This window comes from Neolamprologus brichardi, chromosome 9 (assembly GCF_056152115.1).
Source record: "Neolamprologus brichardi isolate AB-2024 chromosome 9, ASM5615211v1, whole genome shotgun sequence".
Taxonomy (NCBI): domain Eukaryota; kingdom Metazoa; phylum Chordata; class Actinopteri; order Cichliformes; family Cichlidae; genus Neolamprologus; species Neolamprologus brichardi.
The window spans coordinates 16,727,721-16,744,731 of NC_142112.1; the positions used below are offsets into that span (position 1 = coordinate 16,727,721).

General features: G+C 39.8%; 1 protein-coding gene across 2 annotated transcripts; it reads right to left on the minus strand.

Annotated features, from left to right (window-relative positions):
• Nucleotides 1-4,035: 4,035 nt before the first annotated feature.
• On the minus strand, nucleotides 4,036-16,256 carry LOC148101295 (uncharacterized). 2 transcript variants are annotated; one of them, XM_087846021.1, is made up of 5 exons: nucleotides 16,178-16,256; nucleotides 14,695-14,798; nucleotides 11,533-12,096; nucleotides 9,247-9,843; nucleotides 4,036-4,946 (listed from the first exon to the last, which is right to left on the minus strand). In XM_087846021.1, the coding sequence occupies exons 2-5, from the start codon at nucleotides 14,710-14,712 to the stop codon at nucleotides 4,266-4,268; spliced, it is 1,860 nt and encodes a 619-aa protein (XP_087702147.1). In that variant the 5' UTR covers nucleotides 14,713-14,798; nucleotides 16,178-16,256; the 3' UTR covers nucleotides 4,036-4,265. The 2 variants fall into 2 exon arrangements, with proteins under 2 accessions (XP_087702147.1, XP_087702149.1); XM_087846023.1 differs by lacking the exon at nucleotides 11,533-12,096.
• Nucleotides 16,257-17,011: the final 755 nt, after the last annotated feature.

Here is a 17,011-nt window from a genome sequence, read left to right on the forward strand (position 1 = left end):
AAATTTCAGACACGGTGGGAGACTGAATATTTCTTCAAAGAATTCAAGCGGAAGTGTGTCTGTTTGACCTGCACTGAAACTGTGGCAGTTATGAAAGAGTATAATGTACAACGTCATTATGAAACCAAACATCAGGCCTATGCATCCTACAGTGGTGCTGAGCGAGAGCAGAAAGTAAAGTAAATGGTAGCTGTCCTGCAGGGTCAGCAACAGCATTTTTTGTGCTCAAAAAGTCCAGGAAAAGGCTACAATAGCCAGCTATGAGGTCGCCCAAGACATGGAGTTACAGAGGAGCTGCTCGATCTTAAGAGTCTAAAAGGCACAACAACGGGTATGGATATTTCTGAAGCTGTGTCAGGCTCAACTGACAAAATGGGACTTAAATGGGACAAGCTGTGTGGAGATACAACAGACGGGGCTCCAGCTATGGCAGGTGCACACAAAGGAATGGCGTCTATGATGTGCGCTCAGGTGAAAGAGACTGGAGGTGAGGCTGTTAAAATGCACTGTACTGTTCACCAAGAAGCCCTTTGTGCCAAGACAGTCAATCTTGGAGATGTAATGAACACAATTGTTACAACTGTCAACATAATTCGAGCAAGAGGACTGTACCACAGAGAATTTCAGGCTTTCCTTTCTGATGTGGATGCTGAATATGGGGGTCTACTATACCACTTGGAGGCGCGCTGGCTAAGTTGTGGCGCCGTGCCGAAGCGTTTTTACTGTCTGAGGTCAGAAATTGACCATGTGTGAAAGAGAAGGACCGACCTCTTCATGAGCTGAATGACCCGCTATGGTTGGCAGACCTAGCATTTTTAGTTGATCTTACTGATCATTTAACCACCCTGAACAAGAGCCTACAAGGGAAAGAGCAGCTTGTACCACAACTTTATGCACTCATGAAAGCATTTTGTGTGAAGCTCAATGTCTTTAAGACACAACTGCGCAACTTCAACGTTGTGCACTTCCCCACACTGAGATCAGAACTGATTATCCACAGGCCAACCTTTCTGCTAAAAAAGGGAAATATGTGTCTGGGATTACATGTATCGAAACAGAATTCAGGATTTTTCTGTCATTGAAAAAGAAATCAAGCTATTAGCCACTCCTTTCTTGGTGGATGCCGAAGAAGTGGAAGAGAATCTGCAATTAGAGCTCATCAAAATCCAGTGTGATGATTCTCTGAAGAATCAGCATCAGCAGCTTTCCCTCCCCGAGTTCTACAGGAGCTTGGAACAGGAAAAAAATGATCAGTCTATTTGGCTCAGATTTGCTCCTTGATCAAATGACATTTGTCTGGACTTTTGGCACAAGTGGCGTCAGATTAACACTGCAGCTGGATGGCCCGATTTACATACCCAGTTCAGCTGATACTCACCAGAAATCTACACTATTGGACAGACGAGCCAAAAGATCAGATCATCTTCTTTGAATAAACAAGCACCAGCACAAGCTGGTCTTTGCCAACAGCTATCTCTGCAGGAACAGAGACCAAAGAAAATACACTGACACCTCTGATCTGCTTAAAAAGCTTAGATTCATTTAAAAAAATTAAATAAAAACATCAATATACTGGCAACTGTACAAGGGGGGAAAAGCCATCGTAAAAACATTCATGCTTAGACAAACATTTAAAAGCAAATAATGGTTTCATAGGTTATCACTAGGCTTTATGTAGCCTGAGGTTTGGTGTCAGAAGGTGTGGATGTCCAAGAACAATGACAGAGGTACATACGGTCTCCCTGGCCTGTCACCTTGACCTTGCTAAGGTCCAGTGTGGCTGCCATGACGACACTGAAAGGGCTCCTGGGAATGTGATCTCCACCGTAGGTCACGCAACTCCCAGGGGACCCTGTCACGGGAAAGGGAAGCGATCCACATTCTCCCATTTAATATGATGCATAACAGCCAGAAGAACGCTTCCTTGTCCACGCCCGCATGTGTGAGCATTTCTTCTCTCGCCTGTTGCACAGGTGTATATTTAACAGCATGTGTTTTGTTGTGGTTGTTGATGATTTCAAAGTCTTTCACAGCTTGCTGCTACTACTGCTTTGACTGGTAAACAGTTCAAATGACAGCTCAAAAGGACCTGTTTACATTAGCATACCAACTATAACCCTGTTTATTCATGTTTATTCTTGTTTTTAAGTCCTTGCGATTGTGATTTTAATTTTGATCTTGTCAATTTCGTCAAACATTTTCATAAAAGTGTTATGAAGAGTTGTTCCATGTAGTATGACGGAAAACATTCAGACCGTATTATAGACCAATAAACTAAATAAACAGACTGTTTTTTGTTAGTACTCTCTGTGAGGCAGTACAAGTATTCTTACCACTGCAGCTGAGTCCTGGTCCCTCTGCCTTGAGAAGGATCCACTTTGACCCTGAACGGTGTCATTGGAATAGCCTAAACACAAACAGCCTTTGTCCTGATGGCAGAGGACAAAGGCTGTGTTAGCATGTTACCTTTGCAGGTAATGCTCTACAGTCATTTTTAGCCTCAGACAGCAGGTGGGTTAAATAAGTTTCCCTGTAATATCTGTTTCTAAACATGTTACTGTTGTTTGGAATATTTCTTTGACATGATCATATGTTTGCGCTCTTTACTCTCACACACACAGATTTATGGAGCTTTACCTTGACCAGACTCTGAGCAGTCAACAGTGAAGTATGTTGGCTGGAAGGCTTTGAGGCCCGTCTTTGCCACTCCAGGGTCAGAGACCTTCACCTTGTTTGGATGACAGCCTGCTCCCACATTCATCTGTGGGCACAAACACCAAAACTCAAGAGACTTTTCAGTGAGAAGAAAAGACAAACCCTGCATGCCAGAGTGAAAGTGAGAGCGTGTGTGAGTGCATACTCACCCTGAATGGACTCTCAGTCTCCCCAGGAGACCATCACAGTGTGCTTCACAGGCTTACGTGGGGTGTAGGTGTAGGTGTATGTGCTGTTGTCATTATCCTTAACCTAGACATCCACAGAATTGACTTCAACATCCTTTGCAGAAGACGAGGGATAAGTTCAATCAGATTTAACACACCGTATTTTTCGGACCATAAGGCGCACCAGTTTATAAGGCGCACTTTCGATGAACAGGTCTGGTTTCATACATGAGGCGCACTGGACTATAAAACGCATTAAGCGAAACAAAACAGTCAGATAAGTCAAACTTTACTCAACTCTTTCTTCTTGCTTCCTCCACTTCCGTACCATTGATTCATTCATGTTGAAATCTCTCGCAGCTGCTCTATTCTCATGTTCTACTGCGTGACTGACAGCCTTGAGTTTGCAATCCGCTTCGTAAGAATGTCTCTTAACAGGTGCCATTTTGGGGTCCTTATCCACACACAATACAGTAATATTATGTTGAAGCGCAGTACGTATCACTCCGCGAGGCTCCTGACTACGTAGCCGTAATGCTCCGACAATCCATCAAGCGGTGCGACTTCGTGGCTTACCAAAGTCATACTAAAACTTTTTTTGACAGATTTTTGAGCGCCGTGTATTACATAAAATCAGTTCAAGGTTAGTAAGCACAACCAGAATTCATACATAAGGCGCACTGTCGATGTTTGAGAGAATTAAAGGATTTTAAGTGCGACTCATAGTCCGAAAAATATGGTACATGCAATATATTTAACATATTTGTGATCATATACAAAGCCAGATATTGCTGGGCTATAATTTATAATTTTCAGAGGAGCTTTTCCTCCTTGCTTGGCATCAACTGTGAATTCAGTGGGTTTTCCAACAGTCAGACCACTGCTCTGAAGGCCTGGACCGTACGCCTTAAGCTAGAGAAAACTATTTTAAACAAACAATTAAAAAAGGAAAAAGTCAAAGATCTACTATAGCCAAGAGATCATTTACAGATGTTACGAAATCAGTTTTACTTATTTTTATTTACGAGTCTGTCAGGTCAGCAATAGTACTTCCTACAGATGACCCATCAGTGTTTATTCCATGACTGTAAACATGTTTCCATTTGTCACTTCAGTCTTTACTCTGAAATACAGGAAATGACATCACGGCTCAAAATCTTTGTCGTTAAACCAATTCTTTATTTAACATTTTTTAAACTTTATTTAAGAACTTTATTTAACAAACTACATTCAATAAAAACTTGAACAGGAAACTGATTTTCCTCCAGCCACTGAAAAAATAAAAAGGAAGGTAACCACTGAACACAAACACTACAGAAGAACAATTTATAAAGATTAACATTGAAGTACATGAACAGTTTGATTCATAGCCTCATTAGAACTTTAAGGAGAGTTTATCTGAACTCTGTGGAGCCTGATCTCCAGGGTTTTAGGTTGGACTCTGAAACCAGAAGAGGATGTTTCTCTCTCTTCAGATTCGCTGTCATCCTGTGATGGGAACGATTTCAGCCCTGCGTGATCACGCTGATGTTTGCACAGAGCAGATAATGAAGTGAATGTTTTGGCACATTGGTAACAGTGAAAAAGTTTATTAGTAACGTGGGATCGTTTGTGTGCAGAGTATGAACTGAGATTACTGAAGCTCTTGTCACACTGCTCACAGCTGTAGTTTCTTTCCATGTGTGTACGTTCATGATCGTTACGATTACCTGAACGTGAGAAGCTTTTGTCACAGTGTCTGCACTTGTATGGTTTCTCTCCTGTGTGGACTTGTTTGTGTCTTTTAAGGTTACCTGCAGTGGTGAAGGATGACCCACACTGATCACAGAGGTGCTTTTTGACCCCACTGTGAAAGAGTTCATGTCGTTTTAAGTCACCTGATGTGGGGAAGCTTCTCCCACATTCTTTGCAGTATTTCAGTTTGTCTCCAGTGTGTTTACGTTGATGTATTTTTAGGCCGTCTTGCTGACTGAAAGTTTTTCCACAGATGTCACAACGAAAGTCTTTCCCACCACCACAGCGATGACAGGGTTGAGAAGTGGATCCATCTGTGTCGCTCTGCTTCTACACAAAGACACAAAGACAGTGTAAGTCAGTCCTTCAACACTTTTATCCTGAACGTCGCCTGAAATAAAGAGCATCTCTGCAGACGTCCAATTACAATTTAATTGTTTCAATTAACACACTCAGTTTACTGGGCTACAATAACTACAATACTACCACCATAATACTACAGGAATACTTCTCTCCTGCTACCCCCCCAAAAACCCATCTCCATAGAGACTGTGTCTGCTTCCAAAAAGACAAAAAACAAACTAAAAACCAGCAACAAATAACTTAAACATTTACAAAGAAAGAACAATACAGTATCCACATCTGAACCAAAGAGTAAAACAGTGAAATGTGGATTATTAAATATTAGGTCTCTCTCCTCCAAGTCTCTGTTAGTACATGACTTAATAATTGATCAACAAATTGATTTACTCTGCCTTACAGAAACCTGGTTGCAGCAGGATGATTATGTTAGTTTAAATGAATCAACACCCCGAGTCATTCTAACTACCAGAAATCTCGAAGCACAGGTTGAGGGGGCGGTGTGGCAGCAATTTTTCACACCAGTCTATTAATTAATGAAAGACCAAGACAGACTTTTAATCCATTTGAAAGCCTGATGCTTAACATTGTCCACCCCAGCTGTGAAACTCAGAAACCAGTCTTACTTGTTATCATCTATCGTCCACCTGGGCCTTACACAGAGTTTTTGTCTGATTTCTCAGACTTTATATCTGATTTAGTTCTGAGCTCAGATAAAATAATTATTGTGGGTGATTTTAACATCCATGTTGATGGTTAAAATGGCAGCCTCAACATGGCATTTAATCTGTTGTTAGACTCAATTGGTTTCTCTCAAAATGTAAAAGAACCCACCCACCACTTTAATCACACTCTAGATCTTGTTTTAACATACGGCATAGAAACTGAACATTTAACAGTGTTTCCTGAAAACCCTCTCCTGTCTGATCATTTCTTGATAACATTTACATTTACAATAATTGATTATGCAGCAGTGGAGAGTGGACTTTATCAAAGTAGATGTCTTTCTGAAAGCGCTGTAACTAAGTTTAAGAATATAATCCAGCCACTGTTATCATCGTCAATGCCCTGTACCAACATAGAGCAGAGCAGCTATCTGAACGCTACCACAACAGAGGTTGATTATCTTGTTAATAATTTCACCTCCTCACTACGTACGACTCTGGATACTGTAGCTCCAGTGAAAACTAAGGTCTCTAATCAGAAGTACCTGACCCCATGGTATAATTCTCAAACACGTACCCTAAAGCAGATGACTCGTAATCTGGAGAGGAAATGGCGTGTCACAAATTTAGAGGATCATCATTTAGCCTGGAGAAATAGTTTGTGGCTTTATAAGAAAGCCCTCCGCAAAGCCAGAACAGCTTACTACTCATCACTGATTGAAGAAAATAAGAACAACCCCAGGTTTCTCTTCAGCACTGTAGCCAGGCTGACAAAAAGTCAGAGCTCTTTTGAGCCAACCATCCCTTTAACGTTAACTAGTGATGACTTCATCAACTTCTTCACAAATAAAATTTTTATCATTAGAGAAAAAATTACCAATAATCATCCCACAGATGTAATATTATCTACAGCTACTCTTAGTACCATTGATGTTAAGTTAGACTCTTTTTCTCCAATCGATCTTTCTGAGTTATCTACAATAATTACTTCCTCCAAACCATCAACGTGTCTTTTAGACCCCATTCCTACAAAACTGCTCAAAGAAGTCCTGCCATTGATAAATTCTTCGATCTTATATATGATCAACCTATCGCTAATAATCGGCTATGTACCACAGGCCTTCAAGGTGGCTGCAGTTAAACCTTTACTCAAAAAGCCATCTCTAGACCCAGCAGTCTTAGCTAATTATAGGCCAATCTCCAACCTTCCTTTCATATCAAAAATCCTTGAAAGAGTAGTTGTCAAACAGCTCATCTGCAGAGGAATGGTTTATTTGAAGAGTTTCAGTTAGGTTTCAGAGTTCATCACAGCACAGAAACAGCTTTAGTGAAGGTTACAAATGATCTTCTTATGGCCTCTGACAGTGGACTCATCTCTGTGCTTGTCCTTCTTGACCTTAGTGCAGCATTCGATACTGTTGACCATAATATCCTATTAGAGCGATTAGAACATGCTGTAGGTATTACAGGTATTGCACTGCAGTGGTTTGTATCATATCTATCTAATAGACTCCAATTTGTGCATGTAAATGGAGAGTCCTCTTCACACACTGAGGTTAATTATGGAGTTCCACAGGGTTCAGTGCTAGGACCAATTCTGTTTACATTATACATGCTTCCCCTAGGCAGCATCATTAGAAGACATAGCATACATTTTCACTGCTATGCAGATGACACCCAGCTCTATCTGTCCATGAAGCCAGATAACACACACCAATTAGTTAAACTGCAGGAATGTCTTAAAGACATAAAGTCTTGGATGGCCACTAACTTTTTGCTTCTTAACTCAGATAAAACTGAGGTCATTGTACTCGGCGCTGAAAAGCTTAGAAATATGGTATCTAACCAGATTCTTACTCTGGATTGCATTACCTTGGCCTCCAGTAACACTGTGAGGAACCTTGGAGTCATTTTTGACCAGGATATGTCCTTCAACGCACATATTAAACAAATATGTATGACTGCGTTCTTCCATTTGCGCAACATCTCTAAAATTAGAAATATCCTGTCTCAGAGTGACGCTGAAAAACTAGTTCATGCATTTATTACTTCCAGGCTGGACTACTGCAATTCATTATTATCAGGATGTCCAAAAAACTCACTGAAAAGCCTTCAGCTAATCCAAAATGCTGCAGCAAGAGTACTGACAGGGACTAGAAAGAGAGAGCATATTTCTCCTGTTTTGGCTTCCCTTCATTGGCTTCCTGTTAAATCCAGAATTGAATTCAAAATCCTGCTCCTCACATACAAGGTCTTAAATAATCAGGCCCCATCTTATCTTAATGACCTTGTAGTACCATATCACCCTATTAGAGCACTTCGCTCCCGCTCTGCAGGCCTACTTGTTGTTCCTAGAGTATTTAAAAGTAGAATGGGAGGGAGAGCCTTCAGTTTTCAGGCCCTCTTCTGTGGAACCAGCTTCCAGTTTGGATTCGGGAGACAGACACTATCTCTACTTTTAAGATTAGGCTTAAAACTTTCCTTTTTGCTAAAGCATATAGTTAGGGCTGGACCAGGTGACCCTGAATCCTCCCTTAGTTATGCTGCAATAGATGTAGGCTGCCGGGGGATTCCCATGATGCATTGAGTTTTTCCTTTCCAGTCACCTTTCTCGCTCTCTATGTATTAACAGACCTCTCTGTGTTGAATCATATCTGTTATTAACCTCTGTCTCTCTTCCACAGCATGTCTTTTATCCTGTCTTCCTTCTCTCACCCCAACCGGTCGCAGCAGATGGCCGCCCCTCCCTGAGCCTGGTTCTGCCGGAGGTTTCATCCTGTTAAAAGGGAGTTTTTCCTTCCCACTGTCGCCAAAGTGCTTGCTCATAGGGGGTCATATGATTGTTGGGTTTTTCTCTGTATCTATGAAGCGCCTTGAGGCGACTTTTGTTGTGATTTGGCGCTATATAAATAAAATTGAATTGAATTGAATTGAATTTAATATTACAGTAACATCTGACTTACACTTAAGTACTACCACACTACTGTTTTTAGGGTACCCATGGTAAACTACTGTAACACTGCAATAATACTAATTTAATACTGCATTAACAACACTGTAATTGTGCAGTTATAACACTCAGCTGACGGGATACAAGAAAAACTATTACCCCCAATGACGCTGCAATTATAACATTAAATGGGTATTTTAACACTAATGTTTAAAAGTACTAAAGCTATATGTAAGCAATGATACTGCGGCTACAATACTGCAATAACATTACGTAACAATACAACTTTGTTAACCATAAAGAGAAGATTACTGAAGGGTTTGGTTTTGTACTTATTTTATGTTTTATTTTATTCCATTTACACCTGACAGAGGAATGAGCTGCTGTAAACCAAAGGCCATTTATGCAGAAATAACAACACCATGATACACCACGAAGCTGCCTGAAGATTAAATAACAGCAACATATCAATTTTCAGCATTTTTCGTTTTTCATGATCGTGTAAACAAAAATCATAATTGAAATGAAAATCTGAATAATGGCTCAGAGCTACTCTTCGGTGCAGTAGAAGTGCTAACATGCTAACACAATTTAATGAGCAGACTTGTTCCAAACAGTCAGACTGAACTTACAAGAATAAAATAAAAATACATACCTCACAGTAACTGCACTTGTAGAGTCTCTTTCTGGTGTGGATCTGTTGGTGTCGTCTCAGGTGATGCGAAGCTTTAAAAGTCTTCTCACACAGGTCACATTGATAAGGTCTCTCCTCAGTGTGGGTAAACATGTGGCTTTGTAAGTGTGCGTCTGTTGTAAAGTATTTGCCACACTGATCACACCAGTACACATCTTCTCCGGAGTGAATGCGTAGGTGTATATTTCTGTACCCTAGCCGGCTGAAGGTTTTTCCACAGATGTCACAGCTGTATGCCTTAATTCCAGAGTGGGTAACTAGATGTCTCTGTAAGGTGCTACTTTGAGTAAAAGCTCTGCCGCACTGATCACAGCTGTAAGCTTTAACTCCACTGTGGATGACTTGGTGTGTTTTTAGGGCTTTCTTCCAGGAAAACGACTTTCCACACAAGTCACAGCTGAACGGTCTCTCTCCAGTGTGGATGAGCTGATGTTGTTTTAGTTTAGACTTCACAGTAAAATCCTTCCCACACTCGTCACAGGTGTTTTTTTTCTCTCTCTTTCTTCTGTGAGGTTTGTCGGCCTCCTGAGAGCGCTGACTTCTCGGTCCATGTTGGTCCTGCAGTGACAGAGATACAAACAGAGGCAATGAGTGAAATGCATTCATTGAACAAACTGAAGCTTTAAACTCCCTCCATTAACACTAGTTTTAAACCTGAAGGTGGAGTGTGGCACCAAACACCTTAAAGGTCTCTTTTCCCCACCTACTGGTAGTAGTAACACTAGAGCTGGGCGATAGAACGATAACGATATGTATTGCGAAATAACTTTTTCTCGATAGAAAAATTAAACTATTGCGATAGGCCTCATCTCTCTTGTCCTCTTAAAAAAAAAGAACAAGAACAGCCAATCCAAATTAACTAGCGCAGAGCCGAACCAATCACAGCCGCAGCGTCACGTCACGTGACTTGTTACAGACAGCACAAGTGCCAAGCCGCACATGTGTATTTGTTTGGGAAGCAGCCAGCCGCCGTGCCGCCCAGGTAATGGAGGAAATGAATGTGCCGACTAGAAAAAAATCAACCGAGAGCGTGACCGAAGGTTACCGAAGAGAAAACAGATGATGGTTCCAAGGCCGGAGAGATTGTCGAACGGAAGAGCCATAGACGTTCTGTAGTGTGAAGGTATTTCGGCTATTTCAAGTCTGACAAAAAACAGAGTAGCGCGCACTGTAAATTGTGCCGAAAGCAAGTCTGGAAATACAATAAATAAAGCGCTAATTCGTCATTCGGCTTTTGTCAGACTAAAGTAACTGTTAAAACTGTTTGAAAAGCTAAGCTATACAACAAGGAGAGATTGAGAATTTCCTTTTAGTTCTCAGTTTATTTGATATTGACAAACGTTTGTTTTACAGAAGAACAGACAAAATTAAACTAACTAAAATTTATTTTTAGAATTAATATTTTGTTTCTAAGTGGAATTGACAATTTAGTAGTCTGTTTTGTTTGTTCTATTTTGAAACTTAAACGCTTTAGCGGCTGCCTTTTGTGTAGTTTGCAATATTTGCCTTTATTTATCTGAAAAAGTCTCATGTTCCTTAAGTACATCTACCCTGTTGAACTTATTATGGGAAATAAATATTTAAATCAAAACAAGCTGCTGATTATTTCACATTTTACTTGTGAGCAACGGCACATTTAAATCGTACACATATAGTTATTTGGCTTATATCGTGATATATATCGTTATCGCCTGAAATGAAAAAAACATAACGTGATATGAAAAAATCTTATATCGACCAGCTCTAAGTAACACATTACATCCAACCTGGTGTTAAAGATAATTAATCATTGTTCAAACACTCTAAAATCATGCCCATCCCTCCTGCTTGTACACAAATATTAATGCTAACACTCAGAATAGTAATAAATGTTTACCAGGTCTGTACTTTTTTATATTTCCTGTTGCTGTTTCCTGTTATATATTTCTATAATTTTCTAATATATTTCTAATAATAAATGTGACAAAATGAGCTGCTGTAAACCAAAGGCCATTTATGCAGAAATAACAACACCATGATACACCACGAAGCTGCCTGAAGATTAAATAACAGCAACATATCAATTTTCAGCATTTTTCGTTTTTCATGATCGTGTAAACAAAAATCATAATTGAAATGAAAATCTGAATAATGGCTCAGAGCTACTCTTCGGTGCAGTAGAAGTGCTAACATGCTAACACAATTTAATGAGCAGACTTGTTCCAAACAGTCAGACTGAACTTACAAGAATAAAATAAAAATACATACCTCACAGTAACTGCACTTGTAGAGTCTCTTTCTGGTGTGGATCTGTTGGTGTCGTCTCAGGTGATGCGAAGCTTTAAAAGTCTTCTCACACAGGTCACATTGATAAGGTCTCTCCTCAGTGTGGGTAAACATGTGGCTTTGTAAGTGTGCGTCTGTTGTAAAGTATTTGCCACACTGATCACACCAGTACACATCTTCTCCGGAGTGAATGCGTAGGTGTATATTTCTGTACCCTAGCCGGCTGAAGGTTTTTCCACAGATGTCACAGCTGTATGCCTTAATTCCAGAGTGGGTAACTAGATGTCTCTGTAAGGTGCTACTTTGAGTAAAAGCTCTGCCGCACTGATCACAGCTGTAAGCTTTAACTCCACTGTGGATGACTTGGTGTGTTTTTAGGGCTTTCTTCCAGGAAAACGACTTTCCACACAAGTCACAGCTGAATGGTCTCTCTCCAGTGTGGATGAGCTGATGTTGTTTTAGTTTAGACTTCCAGGTAAAATCCTTCCCACACTCGTCACAGGTGTTTTTTTTCTCTCTCTTTCTTCTGTGAGGTTTGTCGGCCTCCTGAGAGAATAAATGTGACAAAATGTAACAGTTACTAGCTTGGTTCAGTGAAGGATGATGTCAGAGTCTGACTGTAACCTGAGGGTTTTTTTTACTTTTACTCTCTACATTAAAAAATATATATCTGTATTTTCTACTCCTTACATTTTCAAAACAGGCTTGTTACTTTTGGTTTAAGGCATTTGAGGGGAGTTATTTCATCACTGCAGGTATCAAAGATCAAAGTGAAACACTAACACATGCAATCCAATCCTGATCATGTACTAATCATAAGCTGTATGCCTTAGTTAGGGGTTAAAGTGGGCCAGTGTTTTGTTTTGTTTTCAACATCTAGCTAGCAATACAGAAGACGAGCGAGAATAAATAGAGTAATATTTTTTATGTGGCAGGTAATTTCAAATGCAGCGATTCTATCAGCCCAACAAACATCAGCAAACACACAAACTGTTTGTGTGCAGTTTGTCTCACAATGTGATTTAAAGTAATGTTGCAAGTAATGTTGAAACAAGTCGGCGCACTTTGCTGATTGTGGCGGAGGTGTGGTCCCGGGCGCGGCTGCAGAGGAGGAGTGGTGCAGTGAGCTCAACGGGGCGGTGCTGGAGAGGCAGGTGAGAACACAGCTGATGGAGTTTGGGCTGATGATGTCTTTCCTTCCCCTTTTTAGTGACACGGAAGAGCAGCGGAGGGGAAGCTGGGATCAGCTGAGATGGGAGCTGTCCAGACGGCGGACTGTCAAAACTAATAAAAAAACTCAGAATAAACGTTGCATCTGGCAATAACGTACCATGTGTGTGTGCGTGTGTGTACGTGGGTAAAGTGCATCACACACTGATAAACTGAACGCACTGAGTTCGCACGGCGCTTTGGTGACTGTGAAGCACAAAAAGAGAATTTCGAGCTGCTTCTCAACCCATTTACGTGGAAACTGCACCTGTGCAGATTTAGATGGAGCTGCAGTGTAATGGTACACTCAAGGCAAAGTACGACACTGAATGGCCCGCACAGTTTATTAGTTCCATTCCTGCAGCAATGCCCCAGCTCCGTCTACATGCAGCTCGAACCTTGTGTATGTTTTCATTTATTTTTTTGGGGTTTTTTGGCAGCATGTTCATATTTCTAACTTGCATAATTTTGACAGGATATATTTTTATGAAGATCAAAACATTTAAAGTTAAAGTTTATTTATTGTGGAATAATATTCCTGTCTGGTTTTATTCATATTTATGTTTAAAGAACATGGTTTTAGTGTGTTCAATAAATGTTTAAGTGTGGCTTGAGTTTTGGCCCCCTGTGCAATTGAGTTTGACACCCCTGGTGTAGAGGATGGAAATCAGCCAGGACAACTCATGAAACATCTGCAGACATCTGGCTGAATTCAGTTGTGTACATCCACAGAGAGCAGCAGGTCAGCTGATCACAGCCTGTACATTAAGAAAATCTACTGGAGCTCTCAATAGAAATGATTGTGAGCTGTGACTCTTTTCCCCACACTGAGCCACTACAGCTGATTTTAGAGTTGAATCCTGCTGAATCCCACTTTAACCTCTTCCCTGCCCATTTTCCTCTTTAGAGGCAAAGTCACCCTCTACAATGTAGGCATTGTATTATTACATGATTATTACATTACAATAATATAGCACAAGGTTCAGTTAGTTTTGCATAAAATATATATCAGTACTTCAGCTTTTAACCCTTTAAAACCTACCATAGAAACAAGTTTGTCAGAGCTTATCTTTATATTTTTACATGCCGTTAATGCCATTTTTGGGAGCATTTCAAGTTGCTATACATCAATATGACCATTATATCCCAAATTTTAATAATATCGATGCATTAAGTCCATAGTAACTACATAAAGTGCAAAAAAGTGCAATAAAATACAAAAAATTTAAAATTGTTTTTACACATATATCTAGTTAGAGAAATTTTAGAGGTTTATCCCTCAAAACTGTAAATGCAAAAACGTTGCACATTGTTTCCAACCACAGGAAATTTGTTTTGAGTATTTTTGAGATTTTTATATACTGCAGGAAAAACAAAAATAAATATTATACATAATAATAATAAACATATACATAAATATATGCAAGTTTGCAAAACAAACAGCATGTGCATCAAAATAAACTATTTCCAGCAGTGAAATTTAAGTTCTAAGAATCCCAGAAACAATACAGAAAACAATAAAGTCAAACTAATTTTTAAAAACACCAGTATAGGTATCGCTGAAGGCAGGTTTTGGCAGGTAAAGTCGGACATACGATAGTTTTTGCTGACATCTATTCCAACATAGGAAGTGCTATGAAGTAGGAAGTGTTATGAACAGCTGATCGGATCGGCAAAGTGTGTTTCTGGTATGTTATGTTTTTTTGCTGCAAGTGCTTTTTATGCAATTTTTGCAAATACATATGTGGAAGGAAACGTGACCTAGGGCAAGCTGATGGCATAAGATGTAAGTACAAGTCCTCCTAAATAAAATAATTGTGCTAGCTTAATTGCAGTTCTAACGGGATTTTAAAATTGTTACGCAAAACGGAGCATTCCTGCTCCAATAGGCCTTAAAGGGTTAATGGAGTATTTCTTAACACTAGTATCTGTCACCTTCTGTGTCGAACTCATTGTTTTCTCTGCAGTGGCTGAGCTGAGTCCAAGTAGCTGAAATTTCCTCTGCTGCTCCGTCAGACTCTTCTCCTCCTGCTGATCAGCTGGGACACAAAACAGAACTTTGTTAGGCTCCACACTGCACTGAAGAGTCAAAGTGTCTCATATGTTCATCTGAGAGGACAAACAACAATTTCAGCTTCCCTGGGTGGGAAACTTGTTTAAAACAGACACAAAAGGTTTGAGCACCGATACCAAATTCAGCAGTATGGCACACCAGTACCAGGAGAGCAATTCCTCTTTAAAAAAGGCCCTGGCAAAGAACGAAAACAGAACAATCGATGGAGCTGCATAAACGAGTACAGTGTTTCCCAACCACTTTGCCGCGGCATATACGTGTGCCGTGAGAAATGATCAGGTGTGCCGTGGAAGATTATCCTATCTGAGTGGGTTTAGAAATCTGAGCCATGATCTGAGTAACCCTCATCACTCAGTCACACTCCGATTCTCTACTTGTATCAAGTCCACTGTATTACTTTCAAGCATTCTGTTCTCTAATGAGCGCCTTCCTCCTCTTTGTATATACTCCTCTTATATGTTATTTATTCTTACTGTCTTACTATTTATATTGTTTTCCATGCACAGTTGGTGTGGAGCACCCACAATTTAGTTGAATATGTACAAAGACAATAAAAGACTATTTTATTCTATTCTATATATCTTTGTTCCTCCATTTCAGTTTTGTTTGAAGCTTTAAAAGAATCTGCAGTACATTTAAATGTGATAAGAACACAGATCCCCTCTTAGGGTTTGAGGCTGTATTTGTTTTGAAAATGCATCTCTGGTATCTCTGGTCTATCATTATTATTTTGCTAACAGTTAATCAGGCTCATTTACTGAATACTGATCAGAATTTATCAAATTATCTTTGAAATGATTCTAACAACAGGCCTCTCAGAGTGAGGCCGGTTTTTACAATCACATGCCCTGTGGGACAACACAACTTTGCGCTGATAAGACAAAGGCAGCTGTGTTTTAGCCTGGAATACATTTATTTTTACATTTCTCATAAATGGATTTCATTATAGCACTTTTACCGCCAACATGTTGGGATTTTTTGGAGCTGGAAGTGACCTTATATGGATGAAGGGTGGCGCTAGCTAGCTTGGGCTGCATTCAAAAACTGTGCAGGTGCCACACAGTGACACAGAGATGCTAACTAGCGCTTAGTAACAGGCTAATAAAACAACAGAAACTCTGATTACACTTAGCTAATATAAAAGCTTTCTTCATATTTCTTCTCAGTGTTTCATTAGCATTTGTTGATATTTTCTTGTAAATTAGTTTATATCAGCTTGACTTAATGTAGAGGGTTTTTCTTTCAACAGGTTCACAAATAACTGACAACAGAGACCGAGGAGAGTAACAGAAAACTTCACTCAGGACCTAAATTCAAGATTGACTGAACTCAGATCAAAGTTACCTTAGTGCTTCACTTTAGATGAGGAAGAAAAATAAACTAAAACACAAACGCAATGAAGCGGGAACTCTGCGGCTTCTTCTTCTTCTGGGTTTTTCTTTGGCGGTTAGAGCTTTAACGTGCATTACCGCCACCTGCTGGACTAGATGGTTCTTAAACTAAAACTAGAGATATTTTAATAAACAATAAAAGCAAAGTCAAAATGTGTCTCTATGTTATATTCATTAACATAAACATCAGATGGCGGCAGCTTACCCTTACTCCCATTTATTTAAGAGGTTTTGCTTTCTGCAGTTTTCCACAGTAAATAAGTATGTGTTGTTTTGCCTGATTTAATAAAGGTTACACTGACTCACTTCTCTATCAGCAGATCCAAGTGTGACATTAGCCATAATTTCCCAGGAGGGTACTTGGGTTTGGAGTCACAGCAGTTTTCAGATTAATTAATGGGCTTGAGTACAGCCTGATAATTACAGGCATTCGAACTGTTTGCTGATGAACTTTGGAAGTAAAACTATAGACAGCTTTAGAAGGTTTTTTCATAGGAAAAGTATAGATAGCTACTTGGTCCCACTCAGTAAGGTTAGATTTTTTACTGGTTGATTGATGAACCTCACAATAACTTGTGTTGCTTTGCAGATAAACTCGGCCTGGTTGGTGCAAAAAGTCATTCATCTGCACCATGAAGCCATGAAATTTCTGAATAACAAACAAACTAGAGCGTGAATGTTTCATAGAATTTGTCAAACAAAACATTGTTTTGTTTTTGTCTGTGGATCGAAGCGCACACTTGTGAGCGCTTCCTCAAAAGTTACTTATCAATCACTGAACACTTTT

Bases quoted from the DNA above. Each gene is read 5' to 3' on its own strand.
- LOC148101295 (XM_087846021.1), bottom strand. The intron at 9,844-11,532 runs GTATGTATTTTT...CTGTCACTGCAG, and splicing joins ACAAGTGCAGTTACTGTGAG to GACCAACATGGACCGAGAAG. The intron at 4,947-9,246 runs GTATGTATTTTT...GTCTTTGTGTAG, and splicing joins ACAAGTGCAGTTACTGTGAG to AAGCAGAGCGACACAGATGG.